Here is a 22321-nt window from a genome sequence, read left to right on the forward strand (position 1 = left end):
TAAAGTTGGAAGCCTAAACGTAACACCAGCAAGAAAAAATTGTGCAGTGGTTATGGCTCTCGTTCTTTTATAACTCGAAGAACACGAATATATGAAATTAGACAGAATTTTGTATCAACTTAATACAGATATGAATCGAACACCCAGACACTATTCCAGCTCTCCCAAAAGAAATGTTGGAAGGGGAAAGATTAGCATTAATTAATTAGGCAAAAAAAGTTGTTTTCAGGTCTAATATAACACAGGCAGAAACCCCTCATATATTGAACATAATTCAAGGAACAGCAGAATATTTCCGAATCAATAACTTTTCCAGGCGCCGGCCAAAGGGGGTTCGAATGGGACAAGCTCTACGATGCCAGGATACATACGGAGTCTCCTACTCCTGCAAGGGGAAGAAGTACGTTAATACTCTAGAACCAGAGAATATCAACTAAGTTAACCTACCTACAAACAGACCACAGAATCATAACACACGCTAATCCCGTACTAATTTATAACAAATATCCTTCTCAAAATGGCTCAGCAATTACACAATCTAACATATCAACCTTGCTAAAACATTGATTCTTCCCAAGTGGATCTAGAACTGATAGGGTCAACAAGGTAAGGGAATCTGACTCTGGACAATCCAAAAAAGAAAAGTACAGTGACTCAAAAGCTTTCCAATTCAAATCTCAATGCAACCGTTGGACTTGTTCCCAGTTACCTACTCATCCTGCAATATCCTAAATTTCTAGGTGACGGGATCACAGTATCTTATAAATAGTACTGAACGTTAACATATCCTCCATATAAACACTATTGACGACATAGCAGCTGATCTTCAATTAACTTGTCCAGTGGCTAGGCCACATAACTAACATTCATAAGACAATATAGAAACTAAAATCTAGGGCTGCATATGTTTTATGACATTATGAATGCCTTCTATAGGGTCACGGGATCTTCCAGTTCCTATAGAAACTAAATAATGCCTAGACAGGAATATGAGAAGCAAAGGGAAAAAGGAAGAGCAGCTTAAAAATAGGCTCAGCCCTGAGGAAAAAGGAACTAATAATAGCCTCAAATTAGACACACAATACATGAAATCCACCAACTAATTTTTCAGCTTTAACCTAGGATTCTCCCCCGGTACAACTAAACAATAATAACTGTCCAGAATCTTGAACAGCATGTATTAAGCATGATGAGGACTAAGATAACTGAAGCAATAGATCCTAATTCTGTATGAATCTGTGCAAAGCCATTAATGTGAAGAAACCAAAACCCATCACAACGTAAGCCTGCCGAGCTGATGGGAGCTACAATAGTTTGTTTAAGGTGAAATGATTTTGATTGATGAAGAAATAAACACACAGAGGCTGAACCGAACTCATCCTATTTCCTTATGTGAATTCCCTATGCTTTTACATTATGACAAGATTATAAGCCAACACAGTCCCTCCTGTTTGTAAATAGTCCTGTTTGTACATTGCAATATTGAAAACAATAACACCACTATCTTGATTTATAAGATAAGTCTTGAGGTCATCAAAGTTGTATGCATCTTCTTACCCAGAGAAAACAAGACCTCTCTACAACAGTTCATAGAGACGAAGAACAAAAATAAGAGGAAATACTTTAAAACTACAGGAAGAGCAGTGATACCTGTTCCATAGGTTCAGCTTCATCATTCTTCTGCTCCTCCACATCTTTTGGTTCAGTACTAGCCTCATTTTCATTATTAGTGTCCATTTTATCATCCTTTTCTTGAACACTATTGGACTCAGCATCATCATCAAAAATTTCAAAATCTGCAGGAAGCTGACCCGACTTCAGTGCCTGCTCATGCAAAACAAGTAGAATGTTAGTGTAAAAATTTAGAGATTAGACATCGACAAAATCGCAAAGTAGTTTCTGAGATTGAGCAAATAACCTTTTCAAGTCTAGCAACCTCTTCAAGAGTCTGGGAATTCACTATGGCAGCCTGCACGTGGACAAACAAGGTATAAATAATTAAAAACATAAGATGACTCCACAAATAGCTGCAAAGTAGGAGAAAAAACACCCGAAACAAAGCAATAATCTATCCAAAAGGACCAAATTCTCTATCAATTGCCACAACTGGATATCTTGAAATATCAGAATAACTTTCAGTTGGGACAACTAATGCTGTAATGTTTTATGACAGTATAAGATACCGCTCAAATACTAACAATAATTACTATGATTTGAACCTAAACAGTAAGGAGAAGATAATTCAACATGAAGAACAGATAATGTATCAGAATTGCTCAATCAGTTAATAATTGTGAACAAATGGGATGCTGAGGCGAGAGGTTTTGAACCCTACTGCGAGAGGGACGCCTCGCGAGCCATCATCCAATCATCGAGGTTGGACAACCGTTAATTCTTCAATAGAGGTAAAAAGAAGTAACCCTAATAAACTGTCACTTCCTTACAGTTGGAACACGGACTTAAAAAGACTATGAAAATTGTTGTTTCTTGAGTAAAACTGCGTTGATTATAAACGTAATTGAATGGTGTACTTTGTCTCTCCAGGGTACATTTCAATAATATTTACATTCGTTTTAACAGCTCAAAGGTGAGAAAGATGTGGTTTTTCCATGCACATGGTCACAGAATATAATGATTGATGCAACTATGTAAAAACTTGATAGCTATGATTACCTTGATTTTCATAATTTGTTCAGGAGTGGGGGCAACAACTTTTGGAGCCTGTTGTTCCTGGGAAACTTCTGGAACTTCTGCAGGCACAAATTTTTGGGGGGATACCTTTCTAGTCTCTTCTTCAACCTCTTTAGATGAAAACAAAGTTTGTGCTTCCAGTCTCTCCTATGATTGATCGAAGAAGACCAAAGAATAATTAATCCAGGTGAGGTGATAGGTAAAAAGGAACAAGCTAATCTTTTATGAAAAATAGCATTCTATTTCATATTTCCACTCTTTGGGTGAAACTAGAAAGAAATAAGCAGAAGCCTTTGATACAAGTAAAAATGAAGAATTTGGACAAAACAAAGCTTTTTAAAGCTATAAAACCAAAATAATATTGTGTAACTAATTTTCAGTAGCCTATGTGTTAAAATCCAAAATCCCCCGGAGAAAAAAGTGTCGCAATTATAATACAACATATATGTCACATTTCACCCTAGCTAAGTAGAGTACAACCAAGCCAGTTTTGCTCACAAGATTTGTGCTTCTGTCATGTTAGTATGTTGCTCTGCTATGCAACTCATGACATTCTAATACAAAGTAGTAGTGTTCCATTAGTTTGTTATTCCTAGGCACTCTAAGACCAACTCATAACTGGTACCATATAAAAGTAGCACCCACACCACAACGACAAAAATGAGTTGTCAACTTAAAATTGACTCACCTTGTTTTTCACCTTCTTAAAATCCAGAACCCGAAGTGATTTTAACTTATGAATCAAGTACAGCCTATAGTTGGGTTTCTTTGTGATGTTGTTATCCAAAAGGCTAAGATACTGCAACTTTGGGAGGGATGCAAGAGGGTCGATCTCTACCAGGTTGACTAGCCTGTTGTTGGTAAGTACCAACGTGTGCAACTTCGGCAAAAACTCTGCAATTACATACAACTCAGTACTCGGTAGAAACAAGATAACAGACTGCAGGTGATTAAAGAGACCGAAGGATTAAAGTTAGTTACCTCCAATGTTGGGATTGATACGGGTGATTCGGTTGTTATTGATAATCAAAGTACCTAAACGATTAAGATAGGGCATGTTTTCGAGCTTGACGATTTCATTGTCAGACAAATCAATGGTGTCAAATTGGTCCTGTCCAAATTAACCCGAAAAAACATATTTCATTCAACTAAATTCAGTGATTTGCAGCAGATTAAAGCCAAAAACGATGGCTTGTCAAGATAATAGTCTGAGTTAAGTAAACTACTGACCTCTGTAGCTCCCAAGTTTTCGATTACAGCAATCTTATTTCCTGAAAACGAAAAGGGGGCAAACAATTTCAATTATCAAAACCCTAACGGCGTCAATGTAGGGTTTCGAATCGGAATTTGGGAACTGAGAATTGGGAAAGGAAATTACCTCGGAGATCCAACTCTCGCTCCTTGAGCGCATTGAAGAAGTGAGGGCTCTTCCACACCAAGTCGGCAGTCAGCCTCACCATCTCTCGCTCTCTCTCCTGGTTTCTCTGTTCTGCTACTTCGCAATTTGCCTGACCAAAACCCTAAACCTCCACTCTGCAAGTATCAGGAGTCGGAGCTCGGAGTTCACCAGCTACGGTGTCGTTTCAGTCTTTTGTGCACGCTTTTTTTATTTAGCCTAAAAAATAGGTTAACCTGCACTAGCGGTGACGGTAATTCTCGCAAATTTTCACTTCCGTCGACTGTAAATTATAATTTCGGGACTTAAATAGGAAGTACTTTTAAATAGGTGAAAACACTTTTAGTTAAAATATTTTTAAGTTTCAAAAGTATTAGGGGAGTATTTTTGCTCACCACCATAAACTATGCTGTATGCTCACCATACACCTAATCAATTGACACGTGTCATTTCACTTAACTCTAGTTAATTTTCACATTAAATGTTAGTTTTTCAATTTTGAAAAAAAATTAACTAAAATTAAGTGAAATGACACGTGTCAATTGATTAGATGTATGGTGAACATACATCATAGTTTATGGTGGTGAGCAAAAATGCTCCCAAGTATTAGAAGTGATTCCTACAAAAAACACCAGTAATTTCAAGTGTTTTTTTTCATTAATTTACATTTTTACCAAAAATTGATTTCAAAATATTTTCTTAAAAATTGCTTTTAGTCACTTAAAAACACTACCTAAATGAACCTTAAAGTTTTTAGATAATTCTGCATTTTTGTCTTTGTGAATTAATATTTTTCTTATCTGTTCCTTCGTGTTTATAGTTTGTTTCCATTAGCATTGTTAGTTTAATCCGCTAAAGTTTGATTTTGACTCATAAAACTATACTTTATCCCGTAAATAAGTGTAATTTAAGCTCAAAGTTCTTTAAATCAATTCAAAGTTCAAGATCAAAGTAATTTGATCTTAAACTTTTTTTTTTGTTTAATGCATCGATATTTTTACACAAAAAGAGGAGAAATAAAAAATATAATAATTATCAATCTTTCAACATTAAATTATTAAGAATTTTCAGGCTAAACATACTATTGTATGAGCATAAAATCAAATTTGAAATAAATTTATTATTTTCTAAAAAATGTTTTTTTATAAATTCGAATTCACATAATGTTCATACAAATCAAAATTCCAAATTTCAATCGTGAACTGGTACACAAAATGGATGAAAACTCTTTATATGACAGACTGAATTAACAAGGAAACGGAACAATGGACGAAAATGTAATAAAAAAGCTAACATGAACGGAAACGAATTTAAGAACAAATACACGACCATTAGTGCAGTTTAAGTTAGGGGTGCAACTCGGGCGGGTTAGAAGGTCAACCCAATCCTAACCCAACTTTTACAATTCGAGTTCGGGTTCGGGATGGGTTTCATTTGGGTTCATTTGGGCTTGAGTTTAATTGGGTTAGGATTTACTTGAGTTGGGTTTGTGTTGCCTAACTTTTTCAAGTTTAATCTTATAACAACTTAGTTTCCAAGAATTCCTAAAGAAAATAAGCCAAGTAACATCAAAGCTAGCTAATTCTGATGTCATTAATCAAGCTACCATAAAACTTTAGGATTTGGAGACTACGAATATGGGCTGACTAAGCAAAGCTTCTTATTTCCTAAAAACTTATGTCATTATAAAGGGTAATTTATTAAAACATTATTAGAAAGGGCATTGGTTTTTGGACTTGGCACACTTGGGTGTAGTATGAACATTAATTAATATGGGTTACAATCTGGTTAGATTGCGTTTGGTTAGTCGGGTTAGGTTGGGTTGGGGATGGACGGACAAATGATCAACCCAACTTAACCCAATCAATGAACGAGTTGACATTTTGTTGGGTTCGGACGGGTTATTACTAAAAAAATATACTTGTTCAGGTTTAAAATCGGATTGGATACTAAAAAAAATCCACTTGTTCGGGTCTAAAATCGGATTGGACATGGACTAGGCCTGGCAAACGGGTCGTGTCTGTCGTATTCGTATCGTTTTCGTGTAACACCTGTTATCTTAACTGGTCGTGTCGTGTCACACCTGTTATCTTAACAGGTCGGATCACTTTACCCAACGAGTAAAGTGACCCGACCCGTTATGACCCGTTAAGAAAAATGTATTTTTTTCTTAAATTTGCACATACCACACTTTGCAACATAAATATTACTTCAAAACATTAAAACACATAATTTAATATAGGGCAAAAGACTGTTTACTACCCTCATGTTTCAGGGTTTTCAACATTTAATACATCAATTTTTTTTTGTCCCAGAGTCATACCTAAAGTATTAATTTTGGGACAGTCTCATACATCCGTTAGTCAAACTGTTAAGTCTGCCGTTAACTGATGACGTGGTGCCCATGTGGACAATGACTGGGCGCCACATGTCATAAAAAAAATTAAAATTATTAAACTATTAATATAATTAATTATTACAAAAAAAAAAAAAAAAAACCAGATTTGTCTTCCCCACCCCAACCCCCGCTTCTCCCTCCCTTCTTCCGTGTTTGCTTGCTTTCTTCCCAAGCCCTGCTTCCATTCCTAACCCCACAAACATGGAGAAAGGAAGACCCATCCACACTATCGTCCGAGCACTTTTCTCCCTTCGCCGGAGACCTCGTCGCCTCTATCCTTGATCTGGAAATATACGGCTTCTCTATCTCTCCCTCCATCCTTGATCTGGAAATATTGTTGTGATTTTGCAGTGATTTTGGGGATGGGTCTTCCTTTCTCCATGTTTTTGGGAGAGATCAACGGTGCCTTCGCGACTGTAGCCTTCTTCGCCATCGCCACCCCCAGATCCGCAAGACTGAGCCTCATTGACGGCGGCGAAAGTTATAGTTTTGATTAGCTTTTATAGATCTTTAGTGCTGTGAAAGTTATAGTTTTGATTAGCTTTTATAGATCTTTAGTGCTGTGAAAGTTATAGTTTTGATTAGCTTTTGTGATTGAATTTTGGTTGAATTCGAAAACCCATATGGAAAATGTGTTGATTTTTTGTTTTTGTTGCGTATTTTATCTTCTGGGTTCTCCCAGATCTGACTCAAACATTGAAGCATGGACGATTCTCGTCGATTTACGATCTTGGTTTTTACCATTTTGTTGATTTTTGAATCCGAGTTGCACTTGTGTGTGAAGCATCACAGGCTAGAGATGTTGAATGTTTTGGTGGAATGTACAAGGAGAGGGAATTGAAGGTGGTGTGCGGAGTGGGTGTGCAGAGGAGAGAAAGGGATGGAGATGATCGGGGGTTGAGGTAAGAGAGGTGTGAGAGAAAGAGTGTTGGGGGATGGGAGAAGGGGTGGGTGATGGAAGGGTGGGAGGCTGGGGCACGGATGGGATTTGGGGAAGACGAAGGGGTGGGTGGGAGGCTGGGCACGGGTTAGATTTGGGGAAGAAGGGTTTTTTTTTTTTTTTAATAAATAAATTATTTTATTTTATTTTATTTTCCACGTGGATGACACGTGGCTCCCAATCATTGTCTACATGGGCGCCACATCATCAATTAACGGCAGACTTAACAGTTTGACTAACAGATGTATGAGATTGTCCCAAAATTAACACTTTAGGTATGACTTTGGGATAAAAAAAATTGATGTACTAAATGTTGAAAATCATGAAACTTAAGAGTAGTAAACAATCTTTTGCCCTTTAATATATATATATATATATATATATATATATATAATTATTTTAGTTTTTAGGGGTATAAAATTGTTAAATTAATATATATAATTATTATAGTTTATTCATACTTTCATTAAGTATAACATAAGATTTTGTGGTATCCACTAGTGTAATTTTTTAAATTGAAGATCGAATTCATTCATTGTATTCATATAGGGTAAAGGAGTGTAGCTGTAAAAAATCATCAAAATCGGAGTTAAAATAACCGTTACATTTTACATCGTGATTTTTCTTTTTATAACCGTCAAAAGGTTTTGTCCTGTTACTTAATCTCTATATTTTTGTTTTTTGCAATTTTTGGCGTATGCGATCTCGAAGTATATACAATCATGTTTGACGGTTGGATCGTTGAAACTAATTTCGTAGAATGCGTATCCCATCAAAACAATAGATTCACTAAAATTTAAGAGTTTATTCATAATTTCATTAAGTATAACATAAGATTTTGTGGTATCCACTAGTGTAAATATTTTAAATTGAAGATCGAATTCATTCATTGTATTCATATAGGGTCAAGGAGTGTAGCTGTAAAGAATCATCAAAATCGGAGTTAAATAACTGTTACATCATGATTTTTCTTTTTATAACCGTCGAAAAGTTTTGTCTCATTACTTGATATCTGAATGTTTGTTTTTTGTAAGTTCTTGCGTATGAGATCTCAAAGAAAATAAAAACATGTTTGACGGTTGGATCGTTGAAACTAGTTTTGTAGAATGTGTATCCCATCAAAACAATAGATTCACTAACACTTAAGAGTTTATTCATACTTTCATTAAGTATAACATAAGATTTTGTGGTATCCACTAGTGTAAATATTTTAAATTGAATATCGAATTCATTCATTGTATTCATATAGGGTTAAGGAGTGTAGCTGTAAAAAATCATCAAAATCAGAGTTAAAATAATTGTTAAATCATGATTTTTGTTTTTATAACCGTCGAAAGGTTTTGTCCCGTTACTTGATCTCTATATGTTTTTTTTTTTGCAATTTTTGGCGTATGCGATCTCGAAGTATATACAAACATGTTTGACGGTTAGATCGTTGAAACTAGTTTCATATAATGCTTATCCCATCAAAACAATAGATTCACTAACACTTAAGAGTTTATTCATACTTTCATTAAGTATAACATAAGATTTTAAATTGAAGATCAAATTCTTTCATTGTATTCATATAGGGTCAAGGAGTGTAGCTGTAAAAAATCATCAAAATCGGAGTTAAAATAACTGTTCAATCGTGATTTTTCGTTTTATAACCGTCGAAAATTTTGTTTGGTTACTTAATCTCTGAATGTTTATTTTTTACAATTTTTGGTTTATGCTATCTCGAAGTATATACAAACATATTTGACTGTTGGATCGTTGAAACTAGTTTCGTAGAATGCGTATTCCATCAAAACAATAGATTCACTAACACTTAAGAGTTTATTCATACTTTCATTAAGTATAACATAAAATCCACTGGTGTAAATATTTTAAATTCAAGATCAAATTCATTCATTGTATTCATATAGGGTCAAGGAGTGTAACTGTAAAAAATCATAAAAATTGGAGTTAAAATAACCGTTAAATCGTGATTTTTCTTTTTATAACCGTCGAAAAGTTTTGCTCGGTTATTTGATATCTGAATGTTTGTTTTTTGTGATTTTTTAATGCGATCTCGAAGTATATACAAACAAGTTTGACGGTTGGATCGTTGAAATTAGTTTCGTATAATTCGTATCCATTAAGTTCAATGGTATATATACATATATATATATATATTTATATTTATATTTATTAAGTAGATTTAAATCTATTTATTTTGTAACACCTCACCCCCATTTTATTTAAAAATGGTTTTTAATTCTTAATTGGTGTGCCCAAGGGGCCCACCTTCTGTTTTTGTGTCCCCCATTCCCGTCACTCTTCCTTCTCTCTCTGTCCCTCCCCCGTGAACTCCCTTCTTCTTTCTTCTTCTTTTCTGTTTCTTGTCTGTCCTGTCTCTCTCCCTCTCGGCTCTCTCTCGTATCTCTTCTCTCCCTCTTCTCTGCACCGCAGCAGCACGCACGCACGCACCCATCTCCCCGCGCGAGGAAGTCCATCACCATCTCGTTCTTCTCTCTCCCTCTGTCCCGTGCTGCAACCCCAGGAAAACAGGAAAAAGGAACTCCGGTGAACTTTTATATTTTTCCGGTGAGGTAAGCTCCAAACCTTCCCTTTTTCGTCCTATAATATACTGGAATGGGTTTTAACTGAGTTTTATTCGTGATTTTTGGAGGTTTTAGGACGAAAACGAACTCGGGTGTAGGCACACCCATCTCCGGCGACTTTCGAGGCGTTTTCCGGCCAAACCACGACGACTTAGACGTCGTGTGAGGTACCATTCTCTTCGTCTCTTCAAGGGCTACAACTTTCGTTTTTGTCTCGCTTAATTTCGTTGAGTAGTGATAAAGTTATGGCCGTTTAAAGTGGAGTGGTTTTCCGGCCGATGTTCCGGCTTTCTCTCCCATTGGGTCTGGCGACCCACCATACCCAAGCCCTTTGGGCCTTCCCTGCCGAGCCCAACCCCTTTTTGTGAGGCCTTTGGGCCTTTGTGGTGTGGTGTGGGTGTGTACCCGTGTGTGTATGTATATTTAGTATGTGTGTGTGTATGAGTGCATGCGTGTGGTGTGTGTGTGTATATGCATGTCGTGCATGCATGTGCATGTGTGTATGTTTGTGTAGTGTGTGTGTTGTATGCATGTGCCGTGTGTGTGTGTGAGTTGTGTGGGTTTGGGCTCAAGCCCAAACCACCAATTTTAATCCTAAAACCTTAGAATTCTAAATCTATTAGGGCCTAACCCATCCAACCCAATTCCCTTATTTTATTAGTTCAAAACCCAATAGGTCCTAACCCTATTTAATATAAACCTAAACCCTAATCCGGATTTCAAGCCTAAAACCCGTTTGACCTAGTTTGACCGTTGACCTCCGGTCAACGTTGACTTTAGGGTTGACTTTTCGGGTTTTCGTTCGGGACCCTTCTTAGGGTAATTCGACGTTCTGAATCCGTTTCCAACGTCTGTTTTCCCAAATTCAATTGTTAAAATAGAGTTTTATTAATTGGACCATTTATGTGCTTATGGGCAATTATTGGTGACGTTTTCTTGTTCGTTAGTTTGCGTGGCTCTTCGACGGCTAAGTACTGTGAGTGGACCCCTTCAAAAGCATGTTTTAATAGTAGAAATGCATACATGAAATGCATGATTTAATGATTACATTTTATGAAACGTTTTGAGATAACATGCTTACTGAGGCTACTTTGAATTATTACTATTTTTCCTATAACCCATGTTCTTATAGAATATCCGATGGATGACGATATGATATTTAGAACATGTTTCGAACACCTCTTTATAGTATAGATGATGGATGACTTTATACTATGAAGTTGTTTTTCAATATATATATGTTCAGTGGTTTTGTACTTACCTAGTGGTCCTTTCCGCTACGGGACGTAGGGATAGATTCCAGTCCGTCCCGGGCGACGGTTTGGTGTTGGCATAGGGCCTGGAGTGTGTTTCCTCTGGCTATTTAGCACAGAGACGGGGAGCCGGCATGGGGCCTGAAGTGTATTTTCCTCTGACTGTCTGCTCAGAGACGGGGAGCCGGCATGGGGCCTGGGGGTTATCGGACAATTCACTAGTGATTACTATATATACAAGTTATGATTTGAGACATTGCACAGCATGCTAGGTTTTGGAAAACCTATGTTTAACATTATATATGTGTTTTCATAAAACCTGGGGGTTAGTACGTTGATAACTGTTTTATTATATATATACAAACTTGGTCCACTCATGTTTGTTTTGCGCCCCCTTCAGGACTTAGAATCGAGGCATACAATCCCGGCATCCAGGCACTTCCGCATCGGCATCTTCGAGTCTTCTTGGTGTATGACCCATTCTTTTATTCATTCAATTTTATATTATTTCTTTTAGTATTCTAGTTAGCCGTATGCTCTGAACACGTTCCTTAAATATATATTCATTATTCTTTTATAGTTATAAGTCTTAATTATTCCTTATTTTTAGTATTTGCACTCAATAAATGGCTTTCGTCACCCTTGGGTGTCGGCCGGCACGTGACCATCCCGATGTCCCGAGGATATCGGGATCGGGGCGTGTCATATTTTGTACATATAATTATTATAGTTTTTAGGGGTATAAAATTTAATTTAAAAATATATATATATATATATAATTATTATAGTTAATATTTTGGGGGTATAATTATTATAGTATATATAAGTATTATAATTATTATAGTTAATATAATATATATATATATATATATATATATATAATTATAGTATTTTTTAGGGTTATAAAATTATAAAATTAATATTATGCTTATTGTGTATCGTGTTACTTATGTGTATACCGAATCAACCTGATCAGATTACCCGATTCGTTATCGTGTCGATCTGAATACCTGTTAATTTCGTGTCGTATCGTGTCGTGTCGGGTTATCATGTTGTGCCAGGAATTGCCAGGCTAACATGGACGGATTCGGTTTAGCCTAACCCAAATTGCACCCCTAGTTTAAGTCAACTCGAATAAGGCCCAAAATAATTGCCACGCAATCAAGCATCTACAAACCGTCCGATCCAAGATCAACGTCGTACGTTGCACAATATGACGTGTCTAATTACTAGCATAAAACGGGGAGGCGAAAGCAAGGTATGTTCGCAGTTCACTGACGAGGAAGAAGATGGCGCGCGCGAGTTCATACATCTTGGTACTGATGGTGGTTGCGATGGCCGTGAGGGCGGAGCGAAATAGTAACAATACGGGAAGGGTATATTGGTCCAGTGCAGAAGACGAGGCGCAGGCTCAGACTCGGACTCAGCCTCGGGACGACGATACCGAGGTCGCTGACCTTGACGCCGACGGTGGCTTCTCTTCTCTGGAGGGAATGTTACAGTGGGCCATAGGCCACTCCGATCCAGTCCAATTGAAAGAGAAGGCGCGAGATGTCGAGCGATTGTCTCCCGCCGACCTAAACGACCGCCGGCTAGAAATAAAGCAGCTCATGGACGAGCTGAAGACGCCGTCGGACGCGCAGCTGATGCAGATTGCGATTGACGACTTGAGTAACTCGTCGCTGTCGTTGGAAGATCGGCACCGTGCTCTGGAGGAACTGCTGGTGCTGGTGGAGCCGATTGATAACGCAAATGGTAAGTCTGATTTGGGTGATTAGGTATTGCTTAATGAGTAAATTGAAGTTTTTAACTGTCGGGCTCTCAGATTTGGACAAGCTTGGGGGGATTGCTGCGGTTATAGGAGAGCTTAATCACGGTGACGCAGATACAAGAAAATTGGCTGCTTGGGTACTTGGGACGGCCAGTCAGAACAACCCAGTTGTTCAGAAGCAGGTACGATGACGATATGCAATATTATTCGTTAAACTTGTGTAATTAAGTGTTAGGTATACTCGATTCGATTGACTAAATTGTGAGCACCTCAGGTTCTGGAACACGGGGCATTGCCCAAGCTAGTAAAGATGGTGAAATCTAGCTTTGTAGAAGAAGCTACTAAGGCATTGTTTGCTGTTTCGGCGTTGATCCGAAACAATGTAGCTGGGCAAGAGTTGTTCTACGTGGAAGATGGGCATTTAGTCCTTCAGGTGAGGTGACTGCTTTAGAATGAGTAAATTAAAGCATGTTAATGAGTAATTTATGTGGCACAGATTATTGCAACTGAAGTAAAAATTTCTGCTTTTAGGACATTATGAGTGAAGCAAGCATTGATATCAGACTGCGAAGGAAAGCGGTGTTTCTTCTTGGTGACCTTGCTGAGTGTCAATTGGAAAACTCGGATAAGGATGAGCTGCCCCTTTTCAGTAATCGGGTTTTCTTGAAGTCTGTGGTTGATCTAACATCATCTGCTGACCTTGATTTGCAGGAGAAGGTGCTTTTTTAAGAATTAGTGTAATTGCATTTTGTTATCTTTACTGAATTTTAAGTTGTCTTCTTTAGGACACGCCTTAATCGGTCTAGGATTATGGGTTGTATTCTTATGTGCTTACTGCACTTACACACGATTTGCTGATTGGTAGATTATGAAGTTGGTGACTTTATGATGGCATTTATGATAACCAGTTTTTCTTCATTTGCAACTGTAAGCAGGCCCTCGTCGCACTTAAGAATCTTCTACAACTCAGGACAACCGAAGCTCTGGTTTTTAAGAACTTTTGTGGGTTGGATGGTGCCTTGGAGAGATTGAGACAGCGACTGCAGGGTTTAATGGTACAGGAAGACCACAGAGATTATGCGGTGGATGTCGAAAGCATCCGCAGTGAAGTGCAGCAGATTTTCAATAGAAAGTTGGAAAAGGTAGCGACTAGACTTGTTGTCTTTGGAGTAATCTGTTGAGTTTCTTGAGTAATTTACTTTTGGTCTTAACTCGCATCCTATCATTTTCTTTAACTTAGCATCCTATGAACGACAGGTAACGCGAGTTCCTACATGATGCGAATGCAATCCTTAAACAACATTACATACTTGGAGACGTCTGGTGCACTTGTAACTTACGTAATGCTCTTGATCTTGGATCCGTACATAGCAAACATTTCAAAGTATGGTATCTTTCCCTAGAAGAAAGACTAGGGTAAGGCTTTGGTTGTAACTTGTAGTCGTAGATTGGATTGCTTGATAGATGAAAACTTCAGGGGCAGAAATGTTATGTGTTAAGGTTATGATCTTTACGAAAAATGCATACATGCATATATATGCTGCCATATTCATGTTCCTTTTCACACATGTGCTTTGACAGCGTGATGGAAGTTAAAGTTTCACTTGGTAACCAATTGGCCATCTCTCATGGGGAGTACTCCTACACTTTGATGTAATAGTCGGACTCTTCTAGGAATGAAGTAGGTGGCTGGTCCATAGCTAAACTGTTAAATAGCAATTTTTCTCGTAGGCACCTAAAAGCATTTGACCTAAAAAGGCCGGCATTTAGGGTGTTCTATAGTACCTGGTACTTTGAATGTTTTAATCGTTAAATCTTAATTGTTTTTTTTTAGACAAAGATGCAACTGTTTTTAGACTGAAGCACCCAAGAAAGTCCCGGCATTTAGGGAGTTCCATAGTACCTGGTAATTTGAGTATTTTAATCGTTAAATCTTAATTTTTTTTTTTTTAGACAAAGATGTAACTGTTTTTAGACCGAAGCACCCAAGAAAGTCCCGGTGATTTGGACCAGCGTACTGTGCTTTTCTATATCATTTTCCAACTATTTTCTCACAAGGTAATTATGAAGATAAAAGTCCTCTCTGCTGTGGATTTGCTAACAAGCACTTTTGACTTCATCGACTTGTTATCAAGGATGCTGACGTGTGCCATCGAGCTCGCGTCAACGTCTATTTGTCGTGCAAGAAAAATGAGAAAGTTTGAAAATGTTACAATAAATTAAGAAAGGGGCAGTATCAAATTTATTTCCTATCATATGACTTGTATCAAAATACGAGAAAAAAAAGTAATTATATACGTAAAGAAGTTTTATGAGTTGTTAACATCTGATCATTATATTATCGATTTTTAATTGCTGTTTTGTAATTATTAATCTGTCGTTGATATTCAAAAAACGAAATTTAATTAATGTAACTAATTTTTCTAAATATTTTGACAAAAAAAAGTAGGAATTTGATGGTTGAAGTAGTAGGTGAACGTCCTCCTTCAATCAATAACTTTTGACAAAAAAAATAACGTTAATTTAATGTCCAACCAATGACTAGTTTATTTAGTTGAAGCCTCAAGGGTTGGTGTACGACCTTTCTATTTTACAACTCACCAAACCCAGGTTACAACTTGCAAGTAGGTGGGTCCCCCGGGTCTGTCGTCGTAGGTAGGCCTGTCACTCTCGGGGGTTCTGGATAACTCGACCCTGTTAACTACCAAGCAAAATACACGTCTCGCCATTTTCTTTCAACTTGGACGAGCAATCAATCGTCTTCCCATCAACCAGTCCCCGCCCCCACGACTTCTGGATTCTAGAGCGAGAGAGTTTTAGAGGAGAGAGAGAGAGAGAGACTTGGGGTGTGGAGGATCGTGGACTGAAAAACAATGGCTTTGCAGACCAGTAGCAGCAGCAATGCCCTGCTCTCGACATCTCCGCCGGTTCCTTCTGGGGCCGCTTCCGTTCGACTCCGAGCCCGAATGGTCGGAGCTGGAATCTGGGGTCGGAGGAAAACGGGAGGGGGGGGAAGGGTTTGTATGATCGCATGCAGGAGCAGCATCGGCGGCCATGGCGGCGGAAAGAAGGGAGTGCCCAGTTCGAATTATGTGGTGCCCCTAGACAAATCGTTTTCGTACACCAACTCTTCCTGCATCACTCGCCCTCTCGCTGAAATCCTCAGAGACCTCAATAAGAGAATCCCTGACAACATCATCCAGACGCCACCTGAAAATCCCTCCTCCACCTTCATCCCCTGGTAATTTTCTCTTCTCTCTTTTCACTTTCCATTTGATTTTCTGGTTGACTAAACAAATCTCATGGAAAATTTTTGTATTTTTGTGTATTGGGTAGGTACCATGCGAACCGGATGCTGAGCTTCTACGCTCCTGGTGTGTCCTTTCTTATCCTCATCTTCTCAATTTGCAGATTCATAAGCTTCAATCATGCTCTTTATCTCAATTTTTAATTGCTCTCAAAACCCCACCTTTTTGTCTTTCAGAAATGTTTTGCAATCTGTTTCTCCCTTTTGTAATCATTGCTTGGCAATTGGTGTATTTTTAACTGTTAATCTGATTTCAGTAAACAATTAACTATCTGCATTTTTCCTTTCAACCATTCTTCAATACTTGTGCAAGTACACAACTTTGAGATATACGAATACCAAGTCTACGTTTTCCTCTCAAAATTTCAACTCGTTGGAGCGACTCAGTGACGAGTGACGAGTGAGTAATTATAGATTGGTGTTCATCATTGTCCTTAATTCCGAATTGGTCCAAGTTAGTTTACGAAACCTTGATGCATGCGGTACGAATTTTAGGCAGAGTATTAAGATCAGCAGCCCAATTCAAATTTATGAGCTTCTGGTAGTTTGCCGACTGCTACTCTCTTGCTTTGTCTAGTGACACTACACTTTATCTAGTTTCTAGTGAATCTCCGTATGTTATCAGTTGTTTAACACTTGTTTTGACAGGATGGTGTGGAGAAATCCGTGATGTTATATTTTCTGACAATGGAAGTGTGACTGTGGTATACCGTGTCACTGTACGTGGATCTGATGGAGAGGTCTGGTTCTTCTTCTTTGTATTGTGGTTCATTTATATGTTATTAATATATCATGTTTGATAACTAGTTACCATATAACAATTATATTCATACCTCTGGACTAGGATCATTCTTTGCTATCGCTTATTGTAGTATACATGCCATTAGAAATCACTACAGTTGCATATTCAACTTTACAACAACAACAACAAAGCCGTATCCCACTATGTGGGGTCCGTTATTTGAATCCTAAAATGCCACTGCGCTCAGTTTTGCGCCAAGTCTTCTGTTAGCTTGAAGCACTCCATCTCTTTTCTTAATGTCTCTTTCCAAGTCTTCCCAGGTCTTCCTCTACCCCTTTCGCCTTGAGCTGTCTCATGTTCAACTTTAAAAGAAAAAGAAAAACTTCGGTATGCATATTTTTGCATGTTTAAGAAAGAATGCAGCACCGTCAGATGTTACATTGAGTTCAATAGAACAGGTTCGGGTGTCAATTGGAATACTGATTTAGCTTATCGTTAGATCCTAATTTTGAGTTTCAGCTGAGGGTATGTAAAAATAAATTATTTCTGTCTCATTGCTTTGAATTTATGGAACACTGGTCCTAAAGAAAAAAAAAAAAATACTGTCAAGCATTAGGAAGTGAATCTTTCATGTATTGTTCATCTTATCATTTTGGTGGCTGATTACTTTTAAGATGGAGACTTGGGTGGAAGAGAAAACGGTTTGTTAACGAGCACTTAATACTTACTGAATTTAAGTCTGAACGGGAATGTGAAATTGAACTATGTTAAATGACATAATTGAGTGCCCGAAAAGGGGCACAAGCCTTTTATGCAACAATATGCCTATTGAAATGAGGCAACCAATTGGACAGTGTTGCACAAGTAAATAACTAGAAGAATGTCGTTCTCTCTTCTAGTTCAAATTCAAAGGCAGTGAGGTAACTATGTATAATTATTGGCTGGATGCCTTGTTTTCGGGAAGTGGTGTATTCCCGATGTTATACGTGAGAATTAGCCAATTAGGTGCTGTAAGTTCACTCTTTCTGTTCCAAAATTAGTGCCGCGAGGAACATATTGATAACAAATTGGTCAATGTCTGTCTTTTGGTTTTTTTTGTTTGAGTTGTGCCCTTAACGTTGCTAGACTTAAATACCTACAGTTCTAATATTTGATCTGACACACCAATGCAGGCACATCGTGAATCAACTGGAACAGTAACACCCAGTGATGGGGACGTTGATCCAGTTGCTGCAGCTGAGCAACTTGCTTTCGTCAGAGCATGTTCTCGGTTTGGCCTTGGCCTGTATCTGTATCATGAAGACTAGATGCAAAGAGACAGGGAGGATAGAGCTGCTCATCGTGTCATCTTTTTGTTTGATTTGTTAAGTCAGATTGCACTTTATGCCTGTTGATGTATATATCTGACGGATGAGCTATCACATATATGCTGCAGATTCATATACATATGTTTAGGTTGTTGGGAACAAATAATCGTGAAAACGCTGCAGATAATAGATACGAATTCAGATATTGCAATCGCGTATTTATGAATCAATAGAAACAGTAAACTATTATTATCCTTGTTTCTGATGCTTGTTTATGTACAAGACTTATTTTCAAATCATTTCGATTCATCGTCCTATCGAAATACCATGTCGTCGTCTTGATGATATACAGACTGTTGTGTCTGATTTGTATGCTATTACTTGTTCAACTCATCACGGCTTCAAGAGCTTCGGCCCTGTATTTGAAGTTATCCATGCCGCAACCACATCCACAAGCAGGCCTACGTCTTTAGATGCTTCTGCACGAAGTACCTTCGAGTCTACACCCCATGTGCTGCCTACTTCTTTAGCAACTGTCTCCCATGGTGTCCCGACAGTGAGATTGGCCAACATCTCACTCCCACGATTTACTGCGTCTGCCATTGCTGGAGGCACATCCGGGAGCGTCTACATGATAGAAAGATTATTTATCTAAATTGGTTCTCTTTTAGAGATGGATCAAACTGGGGCTGCACTCGGTGAATCTAAGCATATATTTGAAAAACAGATGTCAAAAATAAAAGCTACGGAGGTTTATTCCCCACTAAATGGTTGGCACAAAATTCACCTGTTGCAAAGGAAGTCCGTGATCTCCAGGTAACAAGCGAATCGACATGTCTAGCATAGAACTGATGGCTGAATCTGAACTTAGCAACTCTGCCAATGTTGAAGTCTCATCAATCATATCATCCTTGAACTTCACCAGTAGATTCCTGGAAATACCATAGTATGATTTTACCTGAAAAATGCATCAATAGAGCGAAATTTAAGTGGTATACCTTAACTACAAAGGGAAAGTTAATACATTTGACTAAATATCATATAATCATGTAATTAAGAAGCACAGAAGCAATTTGTAAACAATTGATAGGTTTGCTTACAAGTTGCCGAGTTTCTTCAGGTTTTGGAGCAAAATCTTCTCTTCCTTTGACCAAGTCCATATACAGTGGAGGGAGCTGCTCAACTAAAGGAAGAACTTGCTTCATGATGGGAGGGCTAAGGTTTTCAAATTGCTTCAAAGTCATTTCTGCCTGCAAGCATTTCAATGTCCGAGTTTCTTTGTTACTAATCATATTAATTGCTAGAAATGAACAATGGAATTCTTCAATGAGATGATTATATAATCAAGCTTATGCATCATGGTTTAAAACTAAAATAATCATGTATGTACAAATTTACAACACATTAAATTTAGAAGTCTCACCCCTAGGCGGACTGTCGGTGATGATGCAATCTGTGATAAAATTGGTCCAAGGCCTTGAGCAACTGGAACGAGAACAGGTGAGAACAGAGGAATAGCTGAGCTTGCCTCCTGTCAAATTAAGGAATCAATCTCAAATTTTATACAGCAACAGTTTAAAAAACCATATACGGTGTCATTAAGCATGTGTTTAGAACTGTTATCTTTTTGTCTCGTTTTATAAGTAAATATGGTGCACCTGAGGTGGCCATGGGATGTTAAGAGATGGCGTACCATTCAACTTGGTCACGGTAGATAAAGTAGGCAAAAAGAAGGGGGCATATAACGGATGTGCCATCACTTTTCCTTCTATAGAATTTATGAGCTGAAATGTTGGATCTCTAAATTTTCTCAACGAAGAGAGAGTTCACTTCTTATCTCAGTTTCTTCTCTTCTCACCAAGTATTGACATGTATACTAACGAATTCAGGAAGTTAAATACCTTGTTATTGAATGCCATCAGCACATTCCCATTTCTTTGAACAGCATATCTTGAACCTGACCAACCATTCGGCCACCAACGTAATGAATTTCTAAAACCCCAAAGATTTGCACTCTTAAGAGCAGTTTATTAGGGGAAAACTAAAAAATGGCAATACCGATTAAAAGGTGGATGACAGATCCCAAAGAATGGCCAATGCCGAAAGTAGGAAGATCTTGAACCTGTACAATCAAGCATCTCAGGTTTTTATTGACCAAAAAAAAAAAAGCATCTCAGGTTTTTAGTGGAGGAAGAAAATTAAGCAGAACTAGAAACATACAGATTCTGAAGACAAGAAATAAAAAACACACCGTCTCTTTAAGAAACCGATAGCACCTATCAAATTTGAATTGGGTTTCATCTGCAATGAAGAAGTGATCAAATCCACTAGCATATGGTGTTGCAATCACCAAAATACCCCTACAACACAAAAATGGCTGAATCATATTTTCTTCTTTCTCAAAAGCAGAAAACTCCATCAAAACCAATAGTAGTTAGACAAAGACCAAATACAACTTTCTATTAAAAGAAATCGGGGCTGCATATAAGCTGTATTAGCACGATACAAACTACAAAAGTTAATTACCAGACAACCAAAGTTTTAACTGAATCTCACTTTTCTGAGAGGCGCTCAAGAAACAAACGGTAGGTAAGCTGAGGGGCAGCTCCAACAAAAACACCACCAATAAAATGTACAACGGCCTTGGGTTCTGAGTTTCTCGGTTTGAGAACCCATGCTCCCTGAAATAGAGAACGATAGATACGTTTAGTAAGGTTATAAAGAATATCCTTACCCCAGAAAAGAAACCTACAATAGATAGAGTACAAACATATTTGGCTGCTTTTCAATCCGTGTCTAACATATACTCTTTATTCCTTGAAAAAGGTTTGTAGGCTTCCAAATTAGAGCCTTATGAAATGCTCGAGAAAGTTTCTAGGATTAACAATTGTAGCCACTACCAGGTTTACTCATCATTCATTTTGAATGGTCATGATGGGTGCGAACTTGAATAAGTTGCATTTTGAGGCGAATAAGGAAGCAGAAGCCACTAAGCAAGGATGACCAAGTAAAGAAGAAACTCTCAGGCTGCTTAAGTCCTTACTAATGAGAGCATCATTTGTTCAGGGTGTTTGACATACATTGTTTCCTTGCACAGTTTTATCATTCTAAATCTTGCTTTTGTAACTCGAAACAAAGAACAAAACTTACTACGCAAATTCGATCAAGTTTTCGATCCACCATGCATATTTGATCTAGTTTCATCTCAAAGCTATATCCATCCAGAAATCACTTGCACAATAGATTTTTAACTAAATAAACACCCGGAAGTGGTTCCGGATACAGAATTAATCTCGGATAAACATAACTGAAGAAAATTTGAAATCCTGTGCCGGTCGACAAATCTGAAGAAAAAAGAAAAAAAAGAAAAAAGACCAGCATGAAATGATACCTCAACTTGATTCCAGTCTCCTGTACCATCCCAACGACCTTGGGATTGCCTCACAGTCTCTGTAAGTAACCTACAAGCACATAAAAATAAAAATAACACCCGAGAAAGCGATATTCTAAACTACTCTAATTCAGCGGAATTCAAACCCGGGATGCAAGGGGGCAGTCGCACACACTGCCCCGAACAACTCACCTCTCAATCTCAGAATAGAGCTGAATCCCAGTTGGTTGTGGACCCTGTGGACTTGGTGGTTGTGATTGTCTCCTGGTGGTTTCGTCGTCGTAGTTGCAGCAAATCCTACTCCGACGACGGCGTTGAGAATTCGGGAGGCTGAGGACGCGGCTCTGCTGCTGAATCAGCAGCCGCTTACTGAACGATTGATGAGGGTGGAGATTGGGATGGGGCTGCGGACTCCTCACCCAGCAACTGGCCATGCTTTTCCTGCTCAAAGGCTTCAAATTTTACCGACCCAAATGCAAAAGCTTCGATCTTTTGCTTCAAATTCCACTCTATTTTTGTCGCTCTTGTTCAATTGGTCAG

General features: G+C 38.1%; 4 protein-coding genes and 2 long non-coding RNA genes across 6 annotated transcripts; 3 read left to right on the forward strand and 3 right to left on the reverse strand.

The window, feature by feature from the left end:
- Window positions 1–62: 62 nt before the first annotated feature.
- Window positions 63–4284, reverse strand: LOC126597450 (U2 small nuclear ribonucleoprotein A'-like). Its single transcript, XM_050264245.1, has 8 exons — window positions 4070–4284; window positions 3922–3962; window positions 3673–3802; window positions 3380–3585; window positions 2674–2838; window positions 1919–1969; window positions 1651–1824; window positions 63–385 (listed from the first exon to the last, which is right to left on the reverse strand). Exons 1-8 carry the CDS (start codon window positions 4149–4151, stop codon window positions 380–382), a joined length of 855 nt encoding a protein of 284 aa, XP_050120202.1. The 5' UTR covers window positions 4152–4284; the 3' UTR covers window positions 63–379.
- Window positions 4285–10768: 6484 nt separating this feature from the next.
- On the forward strand, window positions 10769–11840 carry LOC126597279 (uncharacterized). The gene is made up of 2 exons (XR_007614205.1): window positions 10769–10986; window positions 11664–11840. It is a non-coding gene; the product is annotated as an uncharacterized LOC126597279 (long non-coding RNA).
- Window positions 11841–12518: 678 nt separating this feature from the next.
- Window positions 12519–14598, forward strand: LOC126595680 (hsp70 nucleotide exchange factor FES1). The gene is made up of 6 exons (XM_050261990.1): window positions 12519–13018; window positions 13089–13216; window positions 13309–13467; window positions 13566–13751; window positions 13970–14176; window positions 14292–14598. The coding sequence occupies exons 1-6, from the start codon at window positions 12553–12555 to the stop codon at window positions 14310–14312; spliced, it is 1167 nt and encodes a 388-aa protein (XP_050117947.1). The 5' UTR covers window positions 12519–12552; the 3' UTR covers window positions 14313–14598.
- On the reverse strand, window positions 14390–15033 carry LOC126595686 (uncharacterized). Its single transcript, XR_007613653.1, has 2 exons — window positions 14938–15033; window positions 14390–14819 (listed from the first exon to the last, which is right to left on the reverse strand). It is a non-coding gene; the product is annotated as an uncharacterized LOC126595686 (long non-coding RNA).
- A 704-nt stretch (window positions 15034–15737) lies between these two features.
- On the forward strand, window positions 15738–18642 carry LOC126595684 (DNA repair RAD52-like protein 2, chloroplastic). The gene is made up of 4 exons (XM_050261994.1): window positions 15738–16275; window positions 16371–16408; window positions 16990–17081; window positions 18256–18642. Exons 1-4 carry the CDS (start codon window positions 15908–15910, stop codon window positions 18388–18390), a joined length of 633 nt encoding a protein of 210 aa, XP_050117951.1. The 5' UTR covers window positions 15738–15907; the 3' UTR covers window positions 18391–18642.
- LOC126595678 (uncharacterized) lies at window positions 18609–22225 on the reverse strand. The gene is made up of 10 exons (XM_050261988.1): window positions 21974–22225; window positions 21782–21851; window positions 20947–21071; window positions 20642–20750; window positions 20449–20512; window positions 20292–20347; window positions 19814–19921; window positions 19491–19640; window positions 19178–19348; window positions 18609–19017 (listed from the first exon to the last, which is right to left on the reverse strand). The coding sequence occupies exons 1-10, from the start codon at window positions 22213–22215 to the stop codon at window positions 18784–18786; spliced, it is 1329 nt and encodes a 442-aa protein (XP_050117945.1). The 5' UTR covers window positions 22216–22225; the 3' UTR covers window positions 18609–18783.
- Between the last annotated feature and the right edge of the window lie 96 nt (window positions 22226–22321).

Source organism: Malus sylvestris, chromosome 13, assembly GCF_916048215.2.
Source record: "Malus sylvestris chromosome 13, drMalSylv7.2, whole genome shotgun sequence".
NCBI lineage: Eukaryota > Viridiplantae > Streptophyta > Magnoliopsida > Rosales > Rosaceae > Malus > Malus sylvestris.

Coding starts and splice junctions, on each gene's coding strand:
- LOC126597450 (XM_050264245.1), bottom strand. CDS start 4,151: ATGGTGAGGCTGACTGCCGACTTGGTGTGGAAGAGCCCTCACTTCTTC. Junction 3,963..4,069: donor GCGAGAGTTGGATCTCCGAG/GTAATTTCCTTT, acceptor TTTCGTTTTCAG/GAAATAAGATTGCTGTAATC. Junction 3,803..3,921: donor AAAACTTGGGAGCTACAGAG/GTCAGTAGTTTA, acceptor TAATTTGGACAG/GACCAATTTGACACCATTGA.
- LOC126595684 (XM_050261994.1), top strand. CDS start 15,908: ATGGCTTTGCAGACCAGTAGCAGCAGCAATGCCCTGCTCTCGACATCT. Junction 16,276..16,370: donor TCCTCCACCTTCATCCCCTG/GTAATTTTCTCT, acceptor TGTATTGGGTAG/GTACCATGCGAACCGGATGC. Junction 16,409..16,989: donor GCTGAGCTTCTACGCTCCTG/GTGTGTCCTTTC, acceptor TTGTTTTGACAG/GATGGTGTGGAGAAATCCGT.
- LOC126595678 (XM_050261988.1), bottom strand. CDS start 22,215: ATGGCCAGTTGCTGGGTGAGGAGTCCGCAGCCCCATCCCAATCTCCAC. Junction 20,513..20,641: donor ATCGGTTTCTTAAAGAGACG/GTGTGTTTTTTA, acceptor TTGATTGTACAG/GTTCAAGATCTTCCTACTTT. Junction 19,922..20,291: donor TGATGGCATTCAATAACAAG/GTATTTAACTTC, acceptor TTAATTTGACAG/GAGGCAAGCTCAGCTATTCC.
- LOC126595680 (XM_050261990.1), top strand. CDS start 12,553: ATGGCGCGCGCGAGTTCATACATCTTGGTACTGATGGTGGTTGCGATG. Junction 13,019..13,088: donor GCCGATTGATAACGCAAATG/GTAAGTCTGATT, acceptor TCGGGCTCTCAG/ATTTGGACAAGCTTGGGGGG. Junction 13,217..13,308: donor ACCCAGTTGTTCAGAAGCAG/GTACGATGACGA, acceptor TGAGCACCTCAG/GTTCTGGAACACGGGGCATT.